This window comes from Myotis myotis, unplaced genomic scaffold (assembly GCF_014108235.1).
Source record: "Myotis myotis isolate mMyoMyo1 unplaced genomic scaffold, mMyoMyo1.p scaffold_m19_p_8, whole genome shotgun sequence".
NCBI lineage: Eukaryota > Metazoa > Chordata > Mammalia > Chiroptera > Vespertilionidae > Myotis > Myotis myotis.
This window is the reverse complement of record NW_023416390.1, coordinates 35,241,780-35,268,092: the sequence shown is the minus strand read 5'-3', so window position 1 is coordinate 35,268,092 and position 26,313 is coordinate 35,241,780. Positions and strand designations below refer to the sequence as shown.

The following is a 26,313-nucleotide window of genomic DNA, read 5'->3' as shown; positions in this document are numbered from 1 at the left end:
TAGGGTGCATACGGGAGGTAACCAATCAATGTGAAATCTCTCTCTCCCTTCTCTCTCTAATATCAATAAAAACATATCCTCGGATGAGGATTAAAAAGAAAATAAAGGGGGAAAATAGTTGAAGCAGCTAAAACTGTAGTTAAAGCTTTGGATGAAAAGTTATTTAAAGAAGGCAAATCAAGCAAAAGGGAAGGTTTAACTTTAGGGTAGAAGGAAGAAAATGGAACGTGCATCCCCCTTTCTTTTTATTATTCTTCCAAATCACAGGTCCGTTTTCTCTAACTTGGCCTCACAGATTCCCACTCAGCACCTCCTCCTCCTCGCTGGGATTACTCTGGCTTCTCTCTCTTTGAGGTGGGGCTGAAGCACTATGCAGTCTCCGATAGAGAATAATGTACTTATTTTGTCTTTATTCAAGGAAAATTCTAAAAATGCTAACAAGGTCAAAACCAAAAGTCATTATTCTGATGAATCTGGAGAACAGAAGAGAAAATCTGCTACAGGTAAAAAATTATTCACCCTTTCCTCAGTAAAACTGTAGTCCGGCCAGGTTTTTCTATCTTTCACCTGAACTGTGGGTGGCAGGGAATTTACCCTTTAAATGTGTGCACATCCCCTGCCCTGTCCCTCAGGCAGCAAGGCCTTCACTCCTTCAACACACAGCCCTGCCCAGCCAGTGTGGCTCAGTTGGTTGAGCATTGTCCTATGCATCAAGACGTCACTGGTTCACTTCCCAGTGAGGGCACATGCCAAGGTTACAGGCTCGATCCCCAGTAGGGGGAGTGCAAGAGGCAGCTGATTGATGATACTCTCTCATCAATGTTTCTCTCTCTTCCTTCCTCTCTCTGAAATCAATAAAAACATATTTAAAAAGCAAAAACAAAAAGCACAGCCCTAAGCTTCTGTGCGGGCATCTGGCACCCTGCAGGCCCTCGCTCCACGGAGTGGCCGTGGGCCGTATGTTTGCACGCAAGTGAACGTGTGCATACACTCGCACCAAGGGCGCTGCCCAGCTGTCCTGCAAACACTCAAATACCACCCTGAGTGGAAATGCCGGCTTTGCTCCTGGGCTGCCTTCTCAAGTGGGGCCCCACCAGCATGGGGACCTGTTAGTCCACCCCCACTGCAGCCTGACCCTGCCTTACCGTGTCACGACTTTACACCCTCATGCTTGGGCTCCTGCTCAGGTGTGCACATGCATGCTCCCCAGGCATCTGCCCTGGTGGGCTCTCACTCATCCTTTGTGCTTGGGCCACATCTTTCCAGGGAGCCTCCTAGGGAATCTTGGGGCCAGAGCTCACTTCTGGCCAGGACTGTTGGCCTCTGGGTAGGCGCACATTGCTGGGTGCTGGGGACCCACTAATGAGCAGGACACAGCTTTGCCCTGGACGCCCCCAGGGGAACAGCGTGCAGTGCACGTGGTGACAAGAACAGAAGTGTCCATGGCAGGCTGCCCCAGAGGTTGCTGAGTCACCTTTGAAAAGAAGGGACTTCCAGGAGGCAGGGAATACTAATTGATCATAAAGCACCTGGGATTTATTGGCCCCAGAGTTTCAGGAGTTCGAGTAAGAGCTGGCCTCACCCACTGCTGAGTCCCTGACCCAAATGCCACTGAGTTATATCCCAGTCAACAGCATCCTCCAGGCTCCATCCTCAGACGGCACAGTGGCCGCTGCCCCAGCAGGGCTGCCCAGGTGTCAGGCTGACTCTGGGTTTCTGTGTCTGTGAGCCATGTTCTGAGTCCCCAGCTTTATCCTTAGGTAGAAATATACAGAGTGTACTCTTTGGGGAAAACAAGTATTAACTGAAAGCAATTTTGCCATTCTTTCAGAAATGCAAAGTAGTTCTCCTGCTCAGACGACAGCTGTCCCGGCCGTAGAGGACAGCTCCGGTGCCAGCCCACCCACTGCCGCCTTTCCAGAGGAGCTGGCCTGCAGGAACCAGCCGGCCGGCTCCTACCAGCAGATCAGCTGCCTGGACAGTGTCATCAGGTACAGGCACCTCCCACCTCCCTACTCCATGGTCTCCTGCTGTCCAGGCTCTGGCCCCATTATGTGAAGCCGTTTGTGATCCTCCTCACAGGTACTTGGAGAGCTGCAGTGAGGCCACCACCCTGAAGAGAAAGTGTGAATTCCCCTTGAATGCTTCCACGCAGAAGGCCAGTGACAAGCGAAAGGCCACAGGCAGCCCCAGGCCACCTCCTGCAGGTATCCTGTTTGGGCTGTTAAATCCCCCGGTGAGATCAGGCATCATTAGAAGGGCTGGAGCCCCCTTCGCTCCTCCCATGGGAGTTCTGAGTGGCTTTGGGGACACAGTGTGGGGTGTAAGCTCTTTTGTAAATGACTATGGTACATAAACATCAGCCACCTTCCTATAAGAGAGATGTAAAGGTGACTCTGGACTCTGAGAACAGGACCCCTGGGGCTGCTGGAGGCCCAGGGGCGCCTGAGGTTATCATTCTCAGGCTGGTCCTTTTCCATGATGTCTGAATATCCACTTAGGTTATCAGTGGTCGGCAAACGCATTAGTCAACAGAGCCAAATATCAACAGTACAACGATTGAAATGTCTTTTGAGAGTCAAATTTTTAAAATTTAAACTATATAGGTAGGTACATTGTTATTAACTTAATTAGGGTACTCCCAAGGCTTAGGAAGAGCCACACTCAAGGGGCCAAAGAGCCGCATGTGGCTCGCGAGCTGCCGTTTGCCGACCACAGGGTTAGGTTAAACGGCAGGCCACTTGAACGTGGTGCTCGTCCCGGTGGTCATTACTAGGATGGGAAATCAGGTATCCCGTTGTGATGTAAGCACATGCAATTGGACAGTCATGCTGTGATGGACAGTCTGTGCTCTGCCCACAGACCTTCGAGGGGCTGGGCTCCCAGCAGAGGCCCCTGACCTGAGCCCCCTGAGCTGCCCAACCGCCTGCCCCTCCCAGATGACCCAGGATGTAAGAGTCGAATTGTTCCCATTTCAGAATTTCTCTTCTCTACTTTCCTCCCATGAATAAACACGTGAAGATAAGCTGTCACATGCCAGGATGTGTGCAATCACTTGGGTATAGGATCTGCTAGACAGTGGCATTTCTTACACAAATGGTTCGTTCTCATTGCATTTTTGTGTCTCCTTCCATTTTCTCTTATAAAGAGGCAGTGGTGCCCTCTAGAGCAAACACACATGCGGACGTCAGCGCGCACTTGACCTCGCTGACACTGCCCGGCAAGGCGGGGAGCGTGGTGTCTCTTACCAGCCAGTGCAGCTACAGCAGCACCATCGTGCACGTGGGTGACAAGAAGCCACAACCTGAGCTAGGTACGCTTGTTGCCTCTGGGATAATGTTGAGAGGAAGCTAATTTTAACAATCAAAATGAGAAGTTTTGACTGCCATCTTAAATTTTTCTTTTAAGTTTATGCAAGTGCAGTGCAGCCCTACCACAGCCTGATAAGGGAGTCCAGGAAACCCAGAGACCTGACGTGCAGGGCAGGGTGTGGCCCCACCTGTTCTGATTCCCGCTGTGCTCTGGTGCCACCTACTGGCAGTTGTCTGCTCAGACGTGGTGGTGCTGAGCCAGGGATCCAAAGCAACCTCCCCTCACTGGGCTGAGAGCACCCTCAGGCGTTGGATCTTTCTCCCCGCTTCCCGTGCCAGCTTCGCCCTTCCCTTCAGGGCCCCTGCTTCCCTGTGTGAGGGCAGGAAAGAGCCAGTACAGGTCTGAACAGCAGTACAGCCAAGGGTGGCATCTCCGAGTTCTCCAGAAGAGGGAGACGATGAGTAAAAAATACATGTCAGAGTCAGTGTCCAGACCCCCTTCCAGGATGGTCATTGCATCCACCTGCCCCTGTCCTGTCTGTACCCCAGTTCCACATGATCCAAGCTGTCATGTCCATAGTCCTGAACCTGGGCGGGGCACACAGCAGCCTTAGTCTGTTGTGCTCTGAAGCTGATGACAGCCAGAGCGTACCTTCCCTGTCAGAGGCTAAAGCCCCGAGTACCCGAACTTCAGCCTAAGCAGACTGACCCTGGAGCCCTGGGGAGCAGGGTCTCTGCCATTGCTGTTTGCCTTTTATTGTGAACCTTCTCAGAAGGCTACACAGACATTCATGGACTGCACCCCCGTGTGGGGGCTTCGTGCAGTATCTCACATGGCAGTGGTCTCAGGGTCTGTTAGTTGTTTTAAAGCACAGGGGCCCTTGCAGATGAGTGGTCTGCATCTTCTCTTACAGAGACGGCGGAAGACCCTGCAAGTGGACCTGAGTCCCTGGACTGCCCCGTGGGCCCCGCCATGCCCTGCAGCCTCAGCCAGGAGAAGGAGCCCTTCCGGAGGCTGGGCCTCACCAAGGAAGTGCTGGCCGCCCACACCCAGAAGGAGGAGCAGAGCTTCCTGTTGAAGTTCAAGGAAACGAGGAAACTTAGTGTCCTCCAGTCTCACTGCACTTATTACTTACAAGAAAGATCCAAGGGGCAATTGAGTGAAAGAGGTAGGTGGTGATACCTGAATTGTATGTGGATTTAAAAAACCTTTAATCCTAATAGTACTGAGTCAGGGCAGCTCTCAAAGTGTGAAATACCCCCAGCTTAGGAAGCCTGAGTTTGTAAGAGTGCTGTTGGGACTTTACTAGTGATGCCATCTGTTTCCATGGACCCCTCTCAAGGATGTCATCTCGTGTTCCCCAGGGAACGGTGCTTTAAATAGTGGTGGAGTGCAGGATGGGGCAGTTGCAATGCCACCTCATCAGACACTTCTTGCCTGGGTGACTGTGAGGTGCAGGGGACTCCACCCCACCTGCCCACCCCAGTGGAGCTCTCAGAAAACCAGTTAGGCCACAGCTAACTCACCCCAAAGAGAATGGGCACAGTACTGATGAGGTACTTGGTGTTGGCTCCTGAGGAAGGAGGGAGTCCAAGCTGATACCAGAAGATGTACCCTCCTGGCCAGGCTGACTCAGGGCTGGGCTGCAGCCTCCAGAGCCTGTGGGTGCATGCGCTGTCCTTTAGGCAGATTGCCACTGGGTGGTTGAAGGGCAAGGGGTGAGGGAGAATAGACTGGCTTCTTTGCCCCTTTTCTGGTCCAGGAGCCTGGCTCCAGACCCCTAGCCACCTTCCCAGCCCCCATGGGCAAGGCTGGGCTGGTCAGAGATGCCACCTTTTTCCTGGGCTCCCAGGGCTTGACTCAGGGTCAGGGTTATCGAGTGCAGGAGACACACAGCACAAGACCCCACTCCCTTGGGCCTCAGGGCAGGCACAGCAAAGTGAATATGAAGTGAGAGAGGCCAACACCCTCTGTAAAGATTGTCTTTTCTACTCTTTGTCATTTTCTTCTTCCCCAGACCCTAGGTCACTGCCAGGCTTTAGGGAACCTCTGGAAATTACAAAAAGGTGTCCTCCCAGCCCTGGGCAGACCCACCCAGTGGACCTGGCTTGGGACAGAGTTGCAGCTCCTTGCCCCCTTGGCCCAGCAGTTTGCGAGGTGCACAGACTGCAGAGCTGTGTACAGCGGCCTGCCCAGACTCTGACATGGCATTCCAGGAGCCCAGTGCTCTAGCTACCAGTCCCACCAGGGGCAGATTTCTTTCTGGAAGAACACCCGCTAGAGAGTCTGAATCACAAAACCTTCGCCCCCTTAGCAGTTTACCTCTGGCTGGCCCACTTGCCTCCAGCATGTAGCAAAGGTGAGGACCCCCTTGGCACGGCTGACAGGGGTCCCACACACCTGCTACAAAACCCTGAGTCAGCCTGTGTGCCATGACAGGAAAACCTGAGGTTCCTGGGACCATCCCGTTGCCCATCCCAGCCAGGCTTGGCATGACTCTTCCCCCCCTCAACCCCGCCTCCACTCCCCGCCCGGCCATAGTACTCCTGGTGCTGGCCCATGGCCAGGGGAGGCAAGGGGACATGCCCAGAGTCCCTTTTGTCACCAGTTGAGACCCTCCAGCCAATTAAAGAAGCTCAGCTCAGCCACTTGTCACAGGAGAGGAAGAATCTGGCTCTGAGGGCAAGTGCTCCTTCCCGCCCTTTGACTTGCACTCAGGTGGAATCACAGGCGAGACAGGAAGCAGCTCTTTTTAAGGACCAGTAGTGGTAAAGCTCATAAAATTCAAAAATAGCTTAGATGACATCCGATTTCACAAACCAGTACTGGGGAACAGGTTAGAATTGGCAGCTTTATGATTTTTATCTTTTTGGACAAATAGAACCTTTTTAATGCCACTTATCACCATCATTATTTCATAAAAGAAAGGACATTTTAATGTCAGAAGAAAACAAATGTGATCTTGCAATTAAAAATGGTCCTTTAAATTGATTGAATCCAGTTTTATAAAAACTTAACACTTTGCCCTGATTTTTCTCCCTGCATCAAGGATCAGGGAAACTGTATGGTGTTTTTCACAATTCCCAGGCTAACATTTGGGAACACTGGACTGTTAAACTAGGAGGTGCCTTCAAGTTTCTGAGATTCTATGTGTCTCTGAGAATTGACGTAATAGAAATCACGTACATTTTCAACTCTGGTTGTTTTCCCATTATTGTAGCTGCTCCTGGACTAAGAAACACTTGTGGAATAGATTCAGCTTGGAAAAAAACTGGGAAGAACAGAAAACTCAAGTCCAAACGGGTCAAGCCTCGGGACTCCTCCGAGAGCACTGGGTCTGGGGCGTCCGTGCCCCACCGGCCCCCGCTGGTGGGCCTGAATGCCACAGCCTGGTCACCATCAGACACATCCCAGTCCAGCTGCCCTTCGATGCCCTTCCCTACCCCAGTGCCAGCTTACTCCCTGCCAGTGCTCCCAGCCACAGGAATTGTACCAGTGCCAGGGGCCGTGGCAGCAGCACCTATGGAGCCCCACACCAGCTTCGCGGTGCCCGCTGTGCCCATGGACATCCAGCCCCCACCTTTCACGGCCCCCTTAGCCCCAGTCATGGCCTTGGTGTTACCCAGCTATCCCTTCCCCACAGTGACCCCGAACTTGCCCCCGACCTTCTTCCCTGGCCAGATGATCCCTGCCTCGCAGCCTGAGTTCCCTGGTCAAACCTCACCCCCCAAACAGTCGTGTGCTTGTCCTCGGGCAGAGCGTTGGCCACCGGTGTCACGTGTGGCCACCCCAGCTACACCAGTGTCGTCCACCGGGCCGCTGGGTCGGGCCTCCCCACCACTTTTCCAGTCCCGTGGCAGCTCACCCCTGCAGCTCAACCTGCTCCAGCTGGAGGAGGCCCCTGAGGGCAGCACTACAGCTGCAGGGACAGCAGAGACAGCAGGTGCTGGGCCGGACTGCAAACCAGGCACATCCTGGGACTGGCCACCAAAGGCACCGCCGAATGCAAGGATCCCCTGCTGCTCTTTCTCTACAGCGGGTGGCCCCGCAGCACCCACGGTAGGTCATCATCTCAGACGCCAGTGTTTTAGGCCAAAGGTCCCACCAAGTATTTCAATTTTGACATAAATACCTGTGCTGGAAATTAATGTTTTCGAGCTCAACAACCTCATCAGAGTAGACGTGGGGCCTTTTTATTGTCTTGGATCTAAACAAAGGAAGATTGATTGTCTGATGATAAGTGAAAGGTCCAAACAGCCCACATGACTTTGTGACTTGTTGTCATGGGCCTTGAGGTTGTTTGTTTGTTTATTTTTTGTTTTGTTAATCCTCACCGGAGGATATTTTTCCCATTGTTTTTTAAAGAGAGTGGAAGGGATGGGAAGGGGGTGGGGCAGAGAGAGAGAAACATTGATGTGAGAGAGACACATTGATTGGTTGCCTCCCACACATTCCCCGACCAAGGCCAGGGATTGAACCTACAACCCAGGTAAGTGCCCTTGATCGAGAATCAAACTCTCAACCCTTAGGTACATGGGGGACACTCTAACCATTGAGCACACCAGCCAGGGCGGGCTTGAGATTTTATGTGACAAATATGAGCACACAGCACAGCAGGGTAAATGCCAGAACTCAGCTCCTGAGAGGGCGGTGGGGGCAGAGGTTCTCACAGTGAGCCAGCTGCCCCATTATCCCGTGCCTTTAGGACTGCTGGCGTATTCTTAATCCATTAATGAAATTATAGTTTCCCACAGGTTTTGTGTCCTGACAGCTCAGTGTGCAGTGGCCTGAACTATGGCAGTATAACTAGTAGGTGCTCTGTGGAGGGCATACTCCCAGGGGAGAAAGTGGGACCCAGGAAACAGATCAGCCTCCAATGTGTCTGCCACCCTCCCCACTCCTGTTTCTGGGGTCTGGCCTACAGTCCCAGTTCCAATGGCTGAAGGGTTGGGGTGCTCCCAGGATTGCCTCCACTCTGGGGCACAGGTACAGGAAGCCAGAACCCACCACCAAAGAGCAGCCTTGGGGTATGTGGTGGCCTCTTCTACCTCTGTGTCGGCTGTAGTGGAGGGACAGGCATAAAACTTTCCCCTCGGGGATGTGAGAACTGTGATTCTCCCAAAATCTACTTGAATGAGATGCATTCATAGGCCACCACCTAGATCCTCGCTGTAGTCCTAATACCCACAGGTCAGTTCATTTGGCACATGAAAAGGCAGGGTCTGAGGAGGAATGCCATCCACTATCTCCCTGAGTGGCCTTGTGCAGACAGCCGCTTTGCAGCTGCCCCCCAGCTCTGAGGGGCTATGTCCTGACTCTGTCTTGACTGGTGTCTTCTCTTGTTCCTAAAGCAAGATGAGCCCTCAGATGCCCAGAACAGTGATGCCCTCTCCACGTCCAGTGACCTGCTTGACCTCTTACTGCGCGAGGACCTCTGCTCAGCTGCAGGGTCAGCCCTGTCTGGAAGTGGGGCCTCTGCCACCTCAGACTCTCTGGGCTCCAGCTCTCTGGGCTGCGATGCATCCAGAATTGGGACAGGTATGTTGGTACCTGAGGTTCTTGGGCAGCCTCCACTTCTCCCGCACTAGAGGGACCCAGCTGCACCAGAGCCACAGGCCATATGTGCTCAGGGCCTAGCACCAGGTGCACACCAGGTGTCCAGCTGGCACTCAAAGCTCACAGCAGTTCAGACAGGCAGACAGGGGCTCTGCCTCTAGGTGGCGGGCCCTACCCAGTCAGAACTCGCATTCTCACCTGCTGGCTTTCATGTCAGGGCCACTGCAGGCCTCACACCCCACTGGCCCTTACTGGACCCTCCCCCAGGCTCCCTGGGCAGGCTGGGAGGGCTGGCCAGGGTTTGCCTTCCTGAGTTGGTTCCCCTTGGGTAAGCCTAGCATATGGTTGGCGTGCTTCACCCACCAGATCGCACAAGTGTGATCCGTACACATTAAAACGGGTCCTCCCCACAAACTCAAAGATGCCTGCTGCCCCAAACAGAACTTCCATTTCTCCATTCTCTGGCCTTGCTCCTTCCGGGAGGCTCGCTGGAACGCGCTTAGGCCAGCTGCCTCCACTTACAAAGCCAAAACCAACTTCTCTGTGGCCTGTTTTGGTGGAGAGGTGTTGAGCGCTAAGAAAGGGAGCATGATTTCTAAGACAGGCTCCACCTGTGCTGCTCAGGCCTCCCCAGGAGAGCCACTCCATGGCACTAGCTGGTATCCCATTTTAATTATCCAGGTAATTCAAGGACTGGGAAGAAAAGGGGAAACCCACCAAATAAGTTACCAAATAAGACTCTCGGCTCCCTAACCCAGCATGTGTCCACAAGCATGGTCTGCAAGGCACTAGTGGTCTAACCCGCCACTTTTTGTGTGTTTAAAGGCAGTAGTAACACCAGCCACACCAGCAAATATTTTGGAAGCATTGACTCTTCAGAGAATAATCACAAAGCAAAAGTGAAGGCAGACATGGAAGAAAGTGAGCACTTCATCAAGTATGTCCTCCAGGACCCCGTCTGGCTGCTGATGGCCGACACCGATGACAGTGTCATGATGACGTACCAGATGCCTTCCCGGTAATCACTCGGCCTTTCCCTAGGGATAGGGAAGGGTTGGGTGAAAGAGTCCTCAAACAAGGCCGCCAATCAGGGGGCACTTCCCTCTGAAAGCCACCTCTCAGGTTGAGTTGAGTGCAGCAGATAGAGAAGCAGGTTCCCTCTCGATGGTTGCCTGGGCCCATAGAGCCCTTCAGAGTAATCCATTGCAGGCTGGGGAAAGACAAGCTCCCGGCGACCCTGTGGGTGTCATACTACACATTTATGAAGCATTTATGCCAGCTTCATCTCTTTTGCTCTGTTTCCCAGTAACCTTGTGGGGTAAATGGGGTGTGTATGTCTTAGAGATGCAGAAACCAATGGCCACCAGCTGCTTTGTAGTGAATCGGGTCTGTCCCCAGCTGCTCCAAGGAACATTCATGGTCCCTGCCTCTGTGGAGCTTCTTCCATAGGGCAGGTGGGAGGAAGGAAGGGAAAGAGGGAGAGAGGAGGGAAGGAAGGGAGGATTAGCTCTGAGGTCAGGACAGCCAGGTCTCTGGGTTAGGGTAGACCAGGGCTCCCTCTCCAGGGCCGCTTCCCGCTGGCCCAGCATTGGCAGGAGGCAAGGGAAGGTATTCTACCCACCGCCTCCTGGTAGGAACTGCCCAGATGAATCACCCTGTACAGAACCAAGCATCTGCAGACACCCAGCTCCTGTGTATAATTTAAGTAAAAGTAAAATTGTGACTTGGATTGTCATTTTAATAGAAAAACCACAGATTATTACTAGGGATCGTAAGTAACCCGAAACAGGGGTAATCTATTTTAAATGAAAAGGAAATTTGCATTAATCAAATTCATCTAAAATTCCATTATTGATACTGAAAGAAAAGTGTGTTCTTTAAGGGAAAAGACATTCTAAAGCTTATCTCTTTCTAAACACGCTGTGAAGAAACGTAGACGCGGTTTTGAAGGAGGACAGAGAGAAGCTGAAGTTGCTGCAGAAACTGCAGCCCCGGTTCACTGAGCGGCAGAAGCAGGAGCTGCAGGAGATGCACCCATGGATGCGGGCGGGCGGGCTGCCCACGGCCATCGATGTGTCGGTAAGCTCACCGAGCTGCTTTTCTGATAGTGCATGAAAAGGCTCTCAGGAGCATCCGGTAATCTGCTTACTGTTCTGTGTGTTTAAAACTTCCAGAATTCAATGTTTATTGAAAAAGAGAAAAGATACTGCCACACTATAAGTCTACTTCAAAGAACTTTCTTCCAGTGGCTTTTCAACATTGTTCCCAAAAAGGTCTTCTGAAATATCTAATCTCAATCGTGTGTGAAATTTGAGTTTTTTTCTTTCTTTTAGTTTTGTTTTCTGTTTAAAAAAAGAATACCGTACCCTGACCAGATAGCTTAGTTGGTTAGAGCAGCGGTCACCAACCGGTGGTCCGCGGACCACTAATGGTCCATGAGGTCCGAAAGGTTGGTGACCGCTGGGTTAGAGCGTAGTTCCAATATGCCGCCAAGGTTGTGGGTTCAATCCCATCAGGGCACATACAAGAATCAACCAATGAATGCATAAATAAGTGGAACAACAAATCGATATTTCTTTTTCTCTCTCTCTCTCTTTCAATAAGTAAATAAAAATTTTTAATCTTCCTATGAGATTAGATATTTAAAAGACCTTTTTGGGAACAATGTTGGAAAAAAAAGAACACCTCTCTTATCATAACCCCTCAATATCCATGTAGGCTGTTCAGTAACGATAAGAATATTAAATTTCTGCTCTTAATGTCTGCCTCTCTCCAGCTGCCCCTTCGGTCTATGTTCCTTTCTGAGAGTTCCAAAGACATGTCTGTACCCCAGCCTCTCTCCCCACTCCCTCCTGAGGCCCGCACCCTGGAAGCTGCTCTTGCCAGTTCTCGGTGTCCTCTGAACTGCTGCAGTTTTTGTCCCCGTCTTACACAACGCTGACCTTAGCGGCATCTGGAGTGAGTCACTCCCCTTAGGACCCTCCCTCCCTTGGCACATTATTGATATCTCACTTTACAGATGAGAAAACTGAGGCCAGTAACTTAACTCCAGGTCCCACAAGGCAGACCGCCTCTCAGATCAGGGTCCAGCAGGGCTGGCCTCCTCCCAAAACAGGCGCGACTCCCACAGCCGAGCAGGACCCTCCGAAACAACTGGCCCTCCTCTCTCCTCCAGCAGCCTCACGGCTCACACCTGGTCACTGTACCTCACTCGGGTTGAACTACATTTTTGTTACTGATTTCATGTTTTTTCTCTTAAGGAATGTGTTTACTGTGAAAGCCAAGGAAAAAGCAACTTTTGTGTACCATATGAAGAAGACAGTCCTCCTCTGGGACTCAGCGAAGCCACAGACAAAAAAGAAAAGGAAAATGGACCTCCCCTGAGCCACAAAAACGAAGGGCAGACGTAACTGCCCCCAACCACCCCCGCCCACTCCAACAGCCAATCTACCTTAGACGGTGATGGAAGAGGACAGAGCTTCACAATTTGTTTCTAAGGAAATGGACAGATAAATTTTTGTTGTTTTTTTGTTTTGTTTTAGGAAAAAAATCCATAGTTTTTTGGAGGGTGGGAAGAGTTTGGAAAGAAATACATTTTTATATTTAAAATATAAGTGTGGACTTTGGAGGACAAGGAAGAGACTTAGCTGTGATATAACTTAAGAAAGACTGAATCCCTGTGTAAGTGTCGGGGAGGCCACCTGAGCGCTCACAGAAGTTCCTGGACCAACTAGGCTTCCGGGCGTGTCCAAGGCATCACACCAGGCTGTGCCCGTGTGTGACTCCACATGAGCTGAGGGCCGCCTCCTGTAGCTCTCCAGGGTGAGTGTGCGCGGATCAAATTCTGTCCTCTCTCGGAAGCTGCTTTTTATCTAAATTATTATCTAGATGTTTTTAAAACATACCAAGTGGAAATGACGGCCTCTCCTAATTTTCTTTTTGAAAATGTTTCGCATTAAGTGGTGTGAAGCAAACCGGCAGCTTTGGCTTCAGGCACCGTAGTGCCAGATATTTCTACCTGATGTCACTCGAGTTTGGGGTGAACAAAGTTGAAATGCCTGCTCTGGACTAAGGCCTAGTGATTTGTGTAACCAACTCCATCAGATTAACACTCACCCAGACCCTTCTGTGCATTGATGTAGAACATCATTCTTGGCTCTTTTTCAGACCATGACCAGTATGTACAAGAAAGCATGTTGTCTGTCATCTCTTCATGGTGACTTCCCCCTGCAAACCGGGCTTTGATCCCTGCGTTTGGGACCCATTTGTGTTCTTCAGTTGACGAGTCCCAGACATCAGCTCTGGCTCAGGCAGAGCAGCCGCTGATACTGTGAGCTCACCCCTCCCACCACACCCTGGGCTGGGACAGCCCTTAGTCTCTTCATGAACCTCACCTCACCTGGTGCAGCTTCTGTCTCTTTGGTGACTTCCCCCAGTTTCTCTGGCACTTTCAGGTCATTGGGACACTTGGGGAAGAGTGAGACCAGTCTGCCCAACTTTTTGCAAAACCTCATGTTGCATCATATATCCCAAAGATTGTTTGGAAAAAATTGTATTTGTCCCTGGAGTGAATGAGAAGTTCCCACTGATGAAGCAGTTGACAAAACTGCATTGAGTCTATAGAAACTTAAAGGAAGCAGGTTTCTGCTTGTTCTTTGATGAAGAAGTGGCTACCAGAATAGTGAAGTCCCCTTTAATCCAGTTGGTTTTCATAATGAAACCATCCTATTCTTGAATATTAATCCTATTTTTTATTAACTCAAACACAAAACAGTGTCTAACTTTTTAAATTTTATTTACAAAGTAATATCACCTTCAGGAACCAAGTTGAGGATGTAGTCTGTGCCTCTGTGTGATAATTAGATGCTACAGACAGCTTCCTGCCTCTGAAGTGAGGTCCTGAAGGGATTACATGTGTCTCCTGAACACAAACTGCCAAAACGTTCTCTACTGTTACGAGTGTTACTGCCGGCATTATTCATTATTTAAGGCACACCCCTGGTTGTTGACTGCATAGCTCCATTGTGCTGAGAATGACACAGGAGCATTTTGTGAAATTGTTTACACGGTGCCATGTTTCCTTTAGTGTATGTGCTGACACAGGTGTTAGGAAAACCTTTCCTCAAATTTAAACTGAGCCTTCTTTTTAATATATTTCTAAAATGTGTGTGAATAAGCTCCCAGAGTCTGCGTGATGACTGGTTAGCCTTGCCGGACAAGTGATTGGTTCACGCCCAAACCAAGCTTTCTCCGCCCAGTGCAATATGTTGTTTACTGCTTGTGTCTTTTTATGACTTTTTTGCCTTTTAGAAAATTGGTAAATAAAGCAAGTATATTTTTATTTTTATTTGTATTTTTAATGTAACACAGAGACAAAACTGAATAGAGATAAAAGATTATCAAAAGGTGTTTTTAAAAGAACTCTAGAAATTCTGCCGTACAGACTCTTCTCACAAAGGACCCCCTCTTCTTCCCTGCACGGCAGCTTCGAGTTGGTCCCTTCCTGTCTGAGTGTGGCCCTCCCCAGTGGACTTTCTAGGATATAAAGCTCATCCTGTAACCACTTGTGGGTGGGGTGGGGCGGGGCGGGGCGGTGTGTTCTGCTCAGCCCCGGAGCTCCCCTCTGCTCTGCATAACCCCAGCCACTGACTTTGTCCCCTTGTGCCCTCCCAGGATTGTCTGTCCCGCCTGGGCTGGCTGCTTAGATGCTGGCCACAGGCCTGAGGATAGGGTGGCAGGGCCAGGAAAGCCTACTGTCTCCATCAGAGATGATACAGGCAGCACAGCACCATCTCCCCCAGCCCACCTGCCCAGTCCTTCCTTCTGTCATGATAAAGCCATGCAGGGCCTGGTCAAAGGAGTAGAGGATCATGGGGGGTCAGAGTGAAGAGATGAGCGAATTGTGGACCCAGTCCCCAGCCTTTCAGAATCAATCTATAGAGAAGGAAAGGAAGGCTTAATTGTGATTACAGGACATAATATAAAGGGATATAAAGCTCATCCTGTAATCAGGAGGCTTGACCCTGCCTCCTGGCCTGGCTGTCTACATCCACATGGTGATGGAGGGAGGGGGACAAAAGGCTAAGTCCTCCCAGTGAGCACAGGGGCTTCTGAAAACTGGCCTTAAATAGCCAGATATGGCTGTTTCACTAAAGCTCTGAGTGCCTTTGGGGACCCTTAATTGCATTTTTATTTACCATACTAGAGGCCCCATGCACAAAATTCGTGCAAGGAGCTCGACCCTCACAGCCCCAGCATTGCCCTGAAGGTCTTCTGGAAGGTCATCCAGACAGTCATTCTTCTATTCGGTCTAATTAGCATATTAGCTCTTTATTACATAGGCTAACCCCAAGGGCACAACACCCTCCGTTCTTACAAACTAAAAGGAGCTGCTCAGCGCCCCTGGGCTGATTGCCCACAAGGGGCCTAGACATCCACAGGCTGCCCACTGCCTTTGTTCCCTGGGGGTTTATGGCCTGCCACCTCTGTCCTATCTGGTCCCCCTGTGACCACCAGAGCCCCGCCCCGCCTCTGCTGGCCGCTGCTCCTGGGCCTGAGGGGATCAAAGGGTATGCGCAGGAAGTCTGAGCTCAGGCAACCTTTGAAGGTGGGATCAGTCCAAGGGACAAATGGCAGGAAATAGGTCTGCTCAGGGAGCCCATGTTAAGGAGGAAGTGAGGACTTGTGGCCCCAAGATGGAGTAGCCAGGCTTCTGTAAGGAAAAGGCCAAACAAGCCAACTAGTGGCCCACTGAGAGAAAATTGAGGCTGACTTCAAAGATGGGGCCTTGGGCAACTTCCAGTCCAATCAAGACTAACACACCTGTTCTATCCTGATGCTTTTTTCCCCCCAAGGGCACTTGGTCATATCCCAGTTGGACATATCCCAGCACTTAATTTTTCCTTCCTTCAACTCTAAACAGCATTCTTCAACACCACCCCCCCCCCCGCCACCCCACCCCCACCCCATGCAAGACAAGGCTTTCAGGTCCCAGCCCTCCTTTCTCCTCCTCCCTTCTCAGGACAACTATCTCCTGTCCTTTCTTTTTACAACCAATTTTATATTATGTCCTGTGATCATAATTAAGCCTTCCTTGCCTTCTCTATAGATTGATTCTAAATGCTGAAACCCTACGAATAGTGTTGTGACTGTGAAAAATTTGGCTACTGAGCCAAATAATGTGCTGAGATTATTCTGGAACTGCTTTTTTTTTTTTTTTTTTTTGCTTTTTTTCTGGAGTTCCTTGTTGCTTTTCATTTTTTGCTTGCACCATTTGCCTTTATTTGTCCTCCTTGGCCCCCACTCAGTACCCAATCAGGTGTTCTATTGATCTTTTCCCTGAGGCCTCCCCCAGGGTCCTGATCATCCGGTTCCATTGTGAGCTGACTTTCATGGAGAGCACTCTAAAACACGTTTGGCCTTGTTCAAATAATATAATGGCTAATGACAGGGGTATGAATAATAATTTGAGAAATATCACTGAGTTTATTTTTCCATATCTCAGCTTCTCAAAGTAGTGAAAACTTAACTGTAGGTGTGTGTGGGTGTGGGTGTGGGTGTGGGTGTGGGTGTGGGTGTGGGTGTGCGCGCACACGAGCGCAGGGCTGTTTCCTTTCCTGGAGTGACGTCTAAATGGCAAAGAAGAATTAAGTTACAGGCCAGCTTGGGGTCCACCCCCTAACTCTGCCAGAGCCCCCAGTAGGTATGGATGATGGCAGGCCAGTTGGGTCTCTGAGCAACCAGGAGAGGGCAGAAGGAAGAGAGCTGTTTTCTGCCTTGGGAAGGAGACTGAAGACAACAGGGTGACCAAAGTAAAAGAGCAGGTTCATACCTGGGTGAGTAGTGCTGGGCTGGGGAAGTCTCAGGGGCCCACTCACAAAGAAGCAACCAAGAGGCAGCTCAGACACAGGTGAGAATCAGCAGAAGGGGCTCTCAAGTAATAATAGAAGTCAGTGAGGTGACTTTGGGAACCTTCAAACCTCTACTGAAACTAGCCCTGCCTGTGAGGTCCCTCTGGCGGGGAGCCAGAGTGAAATAGCCGCCTGGAGGCTGCCAGGTCTGCCTTAAGTGGCTGGGGATGGGGTGGGGATAGCTTCTACGGCCTAGTCCTACCAATCCACAGTTCCTGGACATTCCCTACCCACCCAGTGCTCCTAGGAGACCAGGTAGATAGGGGGCCCTAGATCAGTCTATAGGCTTGACCAGCGATGGAGGTACAATCCTAATCCTAATCCCTGGTGAGTAGTAGAGCACTGGTTAAGGGTGCAGTGCTCCTGTGGAACAGGTGCACTCCCACCAGGCGAGAGAATAAGGAAGCTGAGACCTGAGCAGTGAGGAAATAGCCATTGAAGGGGGAGTCTGGAGAGTGCTCTTGGTGAAAGGTGATGCTACAAGGCATCTTGGCATCTGGCTCTTCCTGGTGGTGAGAACGTAGGCCCGTGGGGCAGGGGCCTGACCAGGGTCCCCAGGGTGCTGTCCAAGGGCGAGCCTCCACGGCCCACAGATCCCACCCGCATGGAGGCTGGCGGCAGATGGGCGGCCCGCGGTGGGGGTGGCGGTCGTCTGGCGGACACAGGCGCGCCCGCCTCCTGCCCGCGGGACAAAGCCGGCAGCGACAAAAGAGCGGCCAACACCTGTCTCTCTTGGCGCGGCCGCGGCTTTTCTCCGCAGAAGCGGCTGCAGCTGCCAACTGTCACGGGCATCAAGTTACGGGGTCCAGACGGCGGCCTCTGCGAGCCTGGCGGGGGATGGGGGGCAGGAGGGTAAAGGGAGCCGAAGGGGGGGGGGACACGGCGGGAGGGATGAAGGAGACTGAGGAGAGGGGGGCCAGGCGAAGGACCAGGGATGGGGACCAGGGAAGGGCGGGAGGTGGGGAATAATCAGGGGGTAGGGGGTGAGCTGGGATGGGGACAGGAAAACGGGGGCTGCGACCGGGGAGGGGTGGGCGTGGAGCTAAGAGGGGAAAGGGAAGTCCAAGGGGAACGAAGGAGCGAAGGATTAGGATTAGGAGGAGATAGAGGCTCAAGGGGGACGGGATGATGTCCAGCTGTGGGGGCTGCGGGGCAGAGGAGGGAAGGACAAGGTGGGGAGAATGACCAGAGACGGGGAGCCTGGAGGTGCGGCAAAGCCGATGAACCTCGCCCCATTAGTATCCCCGCGCAGACGGAGGGCGGCGGAGTCCAGACACACAAGTCCGCAAGAAACGCAAGGGGGCCACGGCCCGCTCCCGTCCCAGTTGCCTGCCCTATGGGCTCCCACTTCCGGCGCTCTGCTGCCACGCCAGTCCAGACCCGGGGTCCCCTCCAATCTGGAGACCACGGGCTTGACTGACTTTGCCCGCCATGTCCAGAACTCAGCACTCAGCACTCAGCACTCAGCGCTCCTCTGGGGAGGCACTTGGTGAACCCAAGTGTGGATGCATATGTGGATGGATGGATGGATGGATGGATGGATGGATGGATGAGCTCCTGCTCGCACACAGCTGACCCGGGGGTGTTGTTCAGGGTATGGAGGGAAACCAGCGCACCCCAGCCTCAGCTCTAGGGTCACCGCCCCTGTTGTGCCTCCCCCTGAGGGGGTCGTGCAGAGGCGGAGCTGGGGTCCACGCCCGCTCGGCACGCCCCGCCAGCTGCCTACCGTCTAGGGCAGCGGGGCTGGACAAAGCGCGCCGCTTTGATTGGTTGCGGTGCGCCTGCGGCCAGCGGCTCCAGCCCTGCGCGGCCAATCGGCGCATAGAGATGCAAATAAAGCTCTATAAAAGGGGCGGGGCCGTGTGCGGGCGGAAGAAGCGAGAGTGGGGAGAGCAGGGGCTGTTGCCGGCGGTGTAGCCAAGGGCGCTGGGCGCGCCCGGCGCTTCGGGCGGTGTTGGTTATGGCTTCGCCCCTGGCGCCTCGACGGGACCTTGCGGGCCGGGAGAATAAGGACCGCTGGGAGGCGCGGGGGGACCGCAAGGTGAGGGCTGGGGCCCCGGGCATGTGGGCGTGCGGGGACGGGGGCGGCCTGGCGCTGGGGCTTAGTCGCCCGCTTCCCGCAGGCCCGGAAGCCCCTGGTGGAGAAGAAGCGGCGCGCGCGGATCAACGAGAGCCTGCAGGAGCTGCGGCAGCTGCTGGCGGGCACCGAGGTGAGGCTGGTGGGCCGGTGCCCAGGGGCTGCTGAGCGGGCGGACGGGGGTCGGGGCGTTGCCTGGCCTCACCTCCCTTCCCCACCTGGCGCCCCCTCCGGCGCAGGTGCAGGCCAAGCTGGAGAACGCCGAGGTGCTGGAGCTGACCGTGCGGCGCGTGCAGGGAGTGCTGCGGGGCAGGGCTCGCGGTGAGTGGTGGTGGGGCACGCGGGCTGGGGCGCGGCGAGTTGAAGACTTCTCCGTCTGACGCCCCTGTGCAGTCGGGGCGAGAGCTCATCCCGGAGCAAGGCGTGCCCCAGCATCTCCGGGGTGAGCCCTATCACGGCTTGCCGGGTGGGTCAGGACACGGCAGTCCAGGCTCACCAGACCGGGCGCGGCTCTCTCCCTCCCATCCCCGGGTGCAGGGCGCGAGCAGCTGCAGGCAGAAGCCAGCGAGCGCTTCGCAGCCGGCTACATCCAGTGCATGCATGAGGTGCACACGTTCGTATCCACGTGCCAGGCCATCGACGCCACCGTCGCCGCCCAGCTCCTGAACCACCTGCTTGAGTCCATGCCACTGCGAGAGGGCAGCAGCTTCCGGGATTTGCTGGGGGACACTCTGGCCGGGCCCCCGGGAGACCCTAGGCGAAGCAGCTGGCTCACAAGAGGGGCCCTGGTGTCCCCAATACCCAGCCCCCCTGTCCCCAGCCCCCCAGTTCCCGGGGATGACCTGTGCTCCGACCTGGAGGAGGCCCCGGAGGCTGAACTGAGCGGAGCATCTGCAGAGGGCCTGCACTTGGTGCCTGTGGCTTTGGGCAGCCTGACCTCTAGGGGCATAGTCCAGAGCATCTGGAGGCCTTGGTGACCAACACCAGCCTGCCAGTCCTGAGCCTGCAAAGGTGGGCCCAGCCTTCCCACCTCTAGTTCCTCCTCCCTGGAGTCCGGATGTGGTGGGGCAGGGTCCTGATGTCTCCCACATCTGTCCTTTTCTAGTGGATGGCTTGTAGGGAAGTCCTGGATAACCCTTTCCTTAAGAGAGTAACTTTTATGGACCCCACCCCCAGCTTAAGTAGAGAGCTGCAGAGCTACCAGGGCTCCCAGGCTTTTGCCTGTCTACCCTTCTTAGGCACTGTGTGGACCTGGGGGCAGGGGTGACCGGAGTGGTGCTGAGCCTCTCCTCAGTGCAGGGCACTAGTGTTGGGGCAGAAGGAGACCTCAGGCCCTGGCAGCCCTGAGCTGAGCAGAAACTTGAACTTGCCACTTCAGCCAAGGCACAGGGGAGGCAGGTGCAGAATTGCCCTTAGCTGTCAGAGAGAAGCAAGGCTTTCTGTATGTCTTGCATTTAGCAGACTTGAGTTTGTAAATTAGGTTGGTATTGAACATTCCAATTCTACTAAATAAACGATTTTGGAGAGTTATTACCCTTCTGAAGTATTACTGAATGATGTGGTGTCACTAATGTGTCAAATACATAAATAGCAAACTAAGTGAGTGTTTCCGGTACCTAACGCCCACGCTTCCTCAGCAAAGTAAGCAGTGTAATGGCAGTGCAGGTGGGATACTCTATCTCACAGCAGACAGTGCTTCCTCCTCCCTATTGCATGGCAGCTCCAGGTGGGTTTCCCCTGCAGGTCCTTAGGCCTGACCTGCTCTCCCTGGGGTTGTGTGCAGCCTGGATATCATTGGCATGGGGTTTGTCTCCAAAGTAACCAAGCAATAGGGAAACAGCCTATCCCCTGGACCATTCTCTGGTTCATGAACTCCCAGGAATAAACTAGTGCCTAATTTCTAGCCACATGGTTTGGAAGTTTCTTTAAAAAACCTGTGTTAGAATCCATGAGTGTGGTGTCAGTCTGCTTGTGTTAGGTTGTCACTTTTCTTGACTGAGAGCGAGCTTCCACTACTGCTGGCGACTTCAGTGACCCAGATCACAACTTGAAGTGAAAGAACCATGGCTGCAGGCAGCTTGGACTGGAGGTCAAACTGGGCTCAGGAGGTCAGAACCTTGGAAGGAGAGTGAAAGGATGGGCAGCTGGGGTGTAGGGAGACTTCCCTCCTGGGCTGGGCCAAGACCTGCAGTTAGCATGTGGTCAGTTAACAGCAGTCACTGCTATAGGTAATCCAGCCCCTCTTTTGCTTCAGTACTCCTCTGTGCTTTGAGAACAACTTTCCCAACAGCCCTCTTACAAAGGCCCCCAGAGGCATTTCACACTGGCTTCCTTATGATTCAGTCTTAGGCCTCAGTCATCAGGTCCTAACCAGATGCAGCTTAATTTTAGTGACTGGGGATAAGTTGTCGAAGGGGTGGGTGGAGGGAGGCAGGTCCATAGGACAGGACTTGAGAAGATAGAAATATTATTCCTGGGATTATTTTAATTGCCCCCCACAGATAGATGTAGGATGTGTCCACAGGGACACATGAAGAGCAGATCCACCTGTGAGACCTCTGTCCCCTGTGGCTCCCAGCAGCACCCAGAGGCCACTGTGGTGAACTTTGGCTGCCATAAATGGCTACAAACTTGGTGGATTAAAGCACCACACATGTATCACCTTATAGTTCTATTGGTTAGAAGTCTGAGACAGAATTCACTAGACTAAAATCAAGGCAGGGCTACACTCCTTTCTGGAGGATTGAGGGTGAATCTATTTTCTTTTCCCTGCTTCAGAGGCTACCTGCATTCCTTGGCTGCTGGCCCCTTCCTCCGTCTTCAAAGCCAGCAACGTTGCATCTATCTGACCCTTCTTCCATAGTCACAACTCCTGGCCCTCCTCTTCTGTTTTTACGGTCCCTTGTGACCCTTGTGATTAAATTGAGCTCAGCTTGGTAATCCAGGATGCTCTCCCTATCTCAAGGTTCTTAATCCTTCATCAGTTTTGCAAGGCCTCTTGCCATGGAAGGTAACATTCACAGGTTCTGGGAATGAGGATGTGCATAACTTTGGGGATCCATTATCCTGTGTACCACATCCACCTTCGTGTCTGCCCAGGCATTCTGCCTTCCACCACGATGCACTGTGGCGCTGGGTTCCCTCCCGCTTTGATCTCTCAGTGACTCTGCTCTCTTCACTGCGTCATAAATCTCGCCTTGCACTAGATCATTCTTACCATCCTACAAACAAGCTGTAATAATACCTCCATCTGGAAAAAGGGGAGACAAAACCTCCCTGGTACTCTGTTAGCTTCTGCCTTGTTTCTCAGTTCTAAAACAAAATTCCTTAAAAGCAACATCTACATTCACTGTCTTCACCTCCCCACCTCTCACTCCCCTCCCTTCCTCTCCAGTCTGGATGTTGTTTCCACCTCTGACTGAAACTGCCCTTGTCAAGATCTCCAAAGACACCCATGTTTCCAAGTCCATACCCAACCTTCCAGTGAAGCACTCCGCATGGTGCCACTCCTGTCCTGAAACTCTCCAACTCAAGAACGTCGCTCCCCAGGTCAGCCAAACTCACTGGCCATCTTCGTCCTTTATTAGATGCTCCCCCCCCCCCCCCCCCCCCCGTGCCAGACTCCAAATGTGGGCAGACACATTCAAGGCTGTGTGCCAGCTCTTCCCCATCACCCCTGCCCAGGAAACCCCATGTGGCCCATTTGGTTTCCTCCGTGTGCCCTCCATCCAAAGCCCATCTCCACCCTTGGCCTGCCTCCATCCTGTGTACTCAATGTCTCCACTTAGGTCTGGTGGACATCACAAGCCAGGGGTGATTCTCACCCCCAAACGCACTGTCACTGTACTTGTTACCGCTTCCAGGCACCCCACTGATTAGGCAAAAAATATGTCACCCTCGATTTATTTCTTTTTCTGTCATCCCATTTCCACTCAATCAGATCCATGACTCTAGTTCGAATTCCTAGTTCCACCTGGGTCATTTTTCCCAGCAACCGAACCCAGGCACCCTCATTTCATCCTTAACCCGAGTTGAGCAGCAGACCTAACTCGCCTCGCCATTTCCACGCGGAGCGCCTGGCCGAAGCCTTTAAGACTCGCCTGACCTCCCTTCTGCAGCTCTGCTCTAGGCTCTGGCATTTGCCAGGGACCCGACAGCGCGATCCGGCCAGTCTCGCTCAGCGCGCGCACCAGCCCGCGGACAGCCCGGAGCCTGCATTGCGGAAGCCAGGGGGATTTCGGAAAGAGGGTGCCGAACTCCAGGGGCGGGGAATGTTGTAGAGTTTTGGCCACGCCCCTCTCTGTGGGCGCGCCCCCTCTGTTCCCATTCTGCCCGAGGTGAGCCACGGAGCCTCCTGGGAGATGTAGTTTCCACCCTTCGACTTCCCTTTCTCCGAGGCCGCTGCTGGCCAAGCCGGGACTGCGATTCCCAGAAACCTCCCCGGTCCGAAAGCCGCGCCCCCTCCGCCGAGGGCTGGAGTCCTGGTGTCCCGCGGTGTCAACTGAGTTCAGCGTCCACCCCTACTCCCATCCCCACCAGGATGGCCTGTGTTCTCTCCAACATCCCAGCCACCGGGAGAGGAAGCCATAAAGGCTAGTGCCCCGCAGCACCGGTCCTCCGCAGCTGGATCCGCACATCTGCGCTGGCTCCAGCCCAGGGCCCCTGGGATGGGTCCCCTATCGGACCCGAGCCAGCCACCGACCGCGGTCTGCACGTCGCGGTAGTAAAAGCTCCCCAGAGGTTCGAAGGCTAACAGCGGCTGATGTCGAGGAAGGAGAGGGTTGTTTCAGGCAAGTTTCTCGAGGAGGGAACACATAAAAAGTGAATAACCGTGAACTAATCCCTGTCTTAAGTGAATGAAATATAGTTTTCTGGTAGATCTATTTTCATGGTTCAAAATTTCAGAAAATGTGAAAAGTCAGATCATTTGCGGAAAGTCAAGTATATTCATAAGTAAAACTTGTATTGTTCACAGGAAACGCAAGGAACCAGGGGACTGGGCCACAGTCAAGGGATGGGCTGTGGGAGGTGGGACATCCCTATACAGGTGAGATCATAGAGGGCCACATAAACATGGCAAGGAGTTTGGATTTTTTTTTAAAATATATTTTATTGATTTTTTACAGAGAATAAGAGAGAGGGATAGAGAGTTAGAAACATCGATGAGAGAGATCGATCAGCTGCCTCCTGCACGCCCCCTACTGGGGATGTGCCCGCAACCAAGGTACATGCCCTTGATCGGAATCGAACCCAGGACCCCTCAGTCCGCAGGCCGATGCTCTATCCACTGAGCCAAACCGGTTTGGCAAGGAGTTTGGATTTTACTCAAAGTAAATGGAAAGCAATTGGAGGACTTAAAGTAGAGGAGGGCAATGGGCTGAGTTAGGTTTTCAAAATATCCCTCTTTTTTTTCTCTGGAAAATCAACTGTAGGAGGACAAGAGCCTAAGAGAGAGGAGGTAGTCTCGTGCATAGTAAGGAAATACGGTGGCAGAAAGGGATGTGGAGGTTTTGAGGTGAACAGGCAAGGCCTACTGAATTGGATGTCTGGGAGGAGGCAAAGGCAGGAATCAAGGGTGTTGCCTAGGTTTCGGCAGGAGCCCCTGAGTGGATGGTGATTTGAGAAAGGCTGGGGAGAACGGGATTTGGGGGAGAGAGCAGGAGTTGTAGTTGGCACATATTTAATTTGAGGTGCCTATTAGACATCCAAGTGGGGATGTTGGTAGTTCCCAGAAGAGTCATGAAAGAGATATGCACAAATGTGTCATTAGAATACAGTTGTATTTAAGGCCAAAGAAGTCATAAAGATAACTTTGGAAGAGAATAAATGGAGGAGGCTCTAGGAAAATATGCCCTGGGGCACAGCACATTTAGATAAAAAGGAGCCAGTAAATTGAATCTGCAAACAGTTCAGAGTGGGCCTAATGTGAAGGGGGGTGGCGGAGCACACCGCCTCTAGGGCTCTTTCTGCTGTGACAATAGCTGGGCCTGTAATTCTGTGAAATGACTACAGATACCAAACAGGGTGGAAGCAGGAGAGGGTGCACCCCACCCTGCCTTTTTGGAACACTGAGATTTTCTCACTGCAAAAAATGGCTCCCCTGTTGAGCTAAAACACTGATGAAATGATTCCACCTTAACTGTCTCACCCACCTAACTAGCTCCTCTCTGTCCCTTACAGAGGCATGGCAGCCCCCACATCCATGCCTTTGTGCTACACCTTCCACCCTAAACGAAGCCCCTGGTAGTGAAAGGAATTATAGAGACAGGACAGGCAGTTTTAGGGAAAGGGGGGTTCATGGGAGAGGAATGCATATGTGAAGGACAGAGGTAGCTCCAAGACACCAGAATGCTTACCTTATTTCACAGAGGATAGAGGAGGATAGAGAAATGTTACAAGAGGAAGACATACTTTCACAGAGGATAGAGAAATGTTACAGAAGATACAGGAATGTTGCAAGATGAGGGGGAGAGAAAAAGGGGGGCACCATGTGGGCTTTGACCTTTGAAACTGATACTCTGCAGAATGACCAATTAGGAAAGCACAGGGATCATAAATGGGGAAGGGGTCCAATTAGAAGGGAGCATAGATAAAGAACTTACAGCCTTTAAAACTTTAGACAAAGGGGCTTAGCTGGTTACCCCCTTGAGAACCCCTCTCTATGTGGGAATATGTATTTGCTTCCAATAAATTTCCACACTTTTACTAACAAGTTCTTTTAGTCCGAGAATTTTATTCTTTTTTAAAAAATATATATTTTATTGATTTTTTACAGAGAGGAAGGGAGAGGGATAGAGAGTTAGAAACATCGATCAGCTGCCTCCTTCACACCCCCAACTGGGGATGTGCCTGAAACCCTTGACTGGAATCGAACCCGGGACCCTTCAGTCCGCAGGCCGACACTCTATCCACTGAACCAAACCGGTCAGGGCGAATTTTATTCTTTAATTTTCATGAGGCAAGAACCCACAAGGAGGAGAGTCTGGGCCCTGAACTCCACGTATCATAGGAGGTTCTGGGGGTGTCTAGCCCAAGTGTGCTCAGAGTCGACAATTTCTTTGCATTTCCAATGTGCCCTGGGCACATTCCTGCAAACACACACACACATATCCCATGTATTATGAGGTTTTCCCACTCTAGCTAGTAGATATAGGAACCATTCCTGATAAGAGACTTTTTACTCCAGTGCTAATGGGATCTCACCTGAGGACTCCAGGGCAGTGGTTCTCAACCTTCCTAATGCCGCGACCCTTTAATACAGTTCCTCATGTTGTGGTGACCCCCAATTTCATTGTTACAATTTGAACATAATTATAGCATAGTGATTAATCACAAAAACAATATGTAATTATATATGTGTTTTCCGATGGTCTTAGGCGACCCCTGTGAAAGGGTTGTTCAACCTCCAAAGGGGTCGCGACCCACAGGTTGAGAACCGCTGCTCCAGGGGAACCCCCT

General features: G+C 52.2%; 2 protein-coding genes across 15 annotated transcripts in view; both read left to right on the top strand.

The window, feature by feature from the left end:
- PER2 (period circadian regulator 2) overlaps positions 1 to 14,209 on the top strand; it is a 34,576-nt gene extending 20,367 nt beyond the window's left edge. For 12 of the 14 annotated variants that reach the window (XM_036319108.1, XM_036319109.1, XM_036319106.1 and 9 more), the window contains 10 exons: positions 419 to 503; positions 1,832 to 1,991; positions 2,083 to 2,207; positions 3,149 to 3,313; positions 4,199 to 4,480; positions 6,533 to 7,371; positions 8,664 to 8,850; positions 9,694 to 9,886; positions 10,797 to 10,947; positions 12,129 to 14,209. In XM_036319108.1, the coding sequence (XP_036175001.1) occupies positions 419 to 503; positions 1,832 to 1,991; positions 2,083 to 2,207; positions 3,149 to 3,313; positions 4,199 to 4,480; positions 6,533 to 7,371; positions 8,664 to 8,850; positions 9,694 to 9,886; positions 10,797 to 10,947; positions 12,129 to 12,278 (2,337 nt within the window). In that variant the 3' untranslated portion in view covers positions 12,279 to 14,209. The remainder of the gene's footprint in view (positions 1 to 418; positions 504 to 1,831; positions 1,992 to 2,082; positions 2,208 to 3,148; positions 3,314 to 4,198; positions 4,481 to 6,532; positions 7,372 to 8,663; positions 8,851 to 9,693; positions 9,887 to 10,796; positions 10,948 to 12,128) is intronic. The other 2 variants (XR_004969253.1, XM_036319107.1) reach the window with 2 other exon arrangements.
- A 4,441-nt stretch (positions 14,210 to 18,650) lies between these two features.
- HES6 (hes family bHLH transcription factor 6) lies at positions 18,651 to 20,385 on the top strand. Its single transcript, XM_036320517.1, has 4 exons — positions 18,651 to 18,819; positions 18,902 to 18,988; positions 19,095 to 19,176; positions 19,393 to 20,385. The coding sequence occupies exons 1-4, from the start codon at positions 18,739 to 18,741 to the stop codon at positions 19,830 to 19,832; spliced, it is 690 nt and encodes a 229-aa protein (XP_036176410.1). The 5' UTR covers positions 18,651 to 18,738; the 3' UTR covers positions 19,833 to 20,385.
- The last annotated feature ends 5,928 nt before the right edge of the window (positions 20,386 to 26,313 follow it).

Coding starts and splice junctions, on each gene's coding strand:
- HES6 (XM_036320517.1), top strand. CDS start 18,739: ATGGCTTCGCCCCTGGCGCCTCGACGGGACCTTGCGGGCCGGGAGAAT. Junction 18,820..18,901: donor AGGCGCGGGGGGACCGCAAG/GTGAGGGCTGGG, acceptor CGCTTCCCGCAG/GCCCGGAAGCCCCTGGTGGA. Junction 19,177..19,392: donor GCTGCGGGGCAGGGCTCGCG/GTGAGTGGTGGT, acceptor CCCCGGGTGCAG/GGCGCGAGCAGCTGCAGGCA.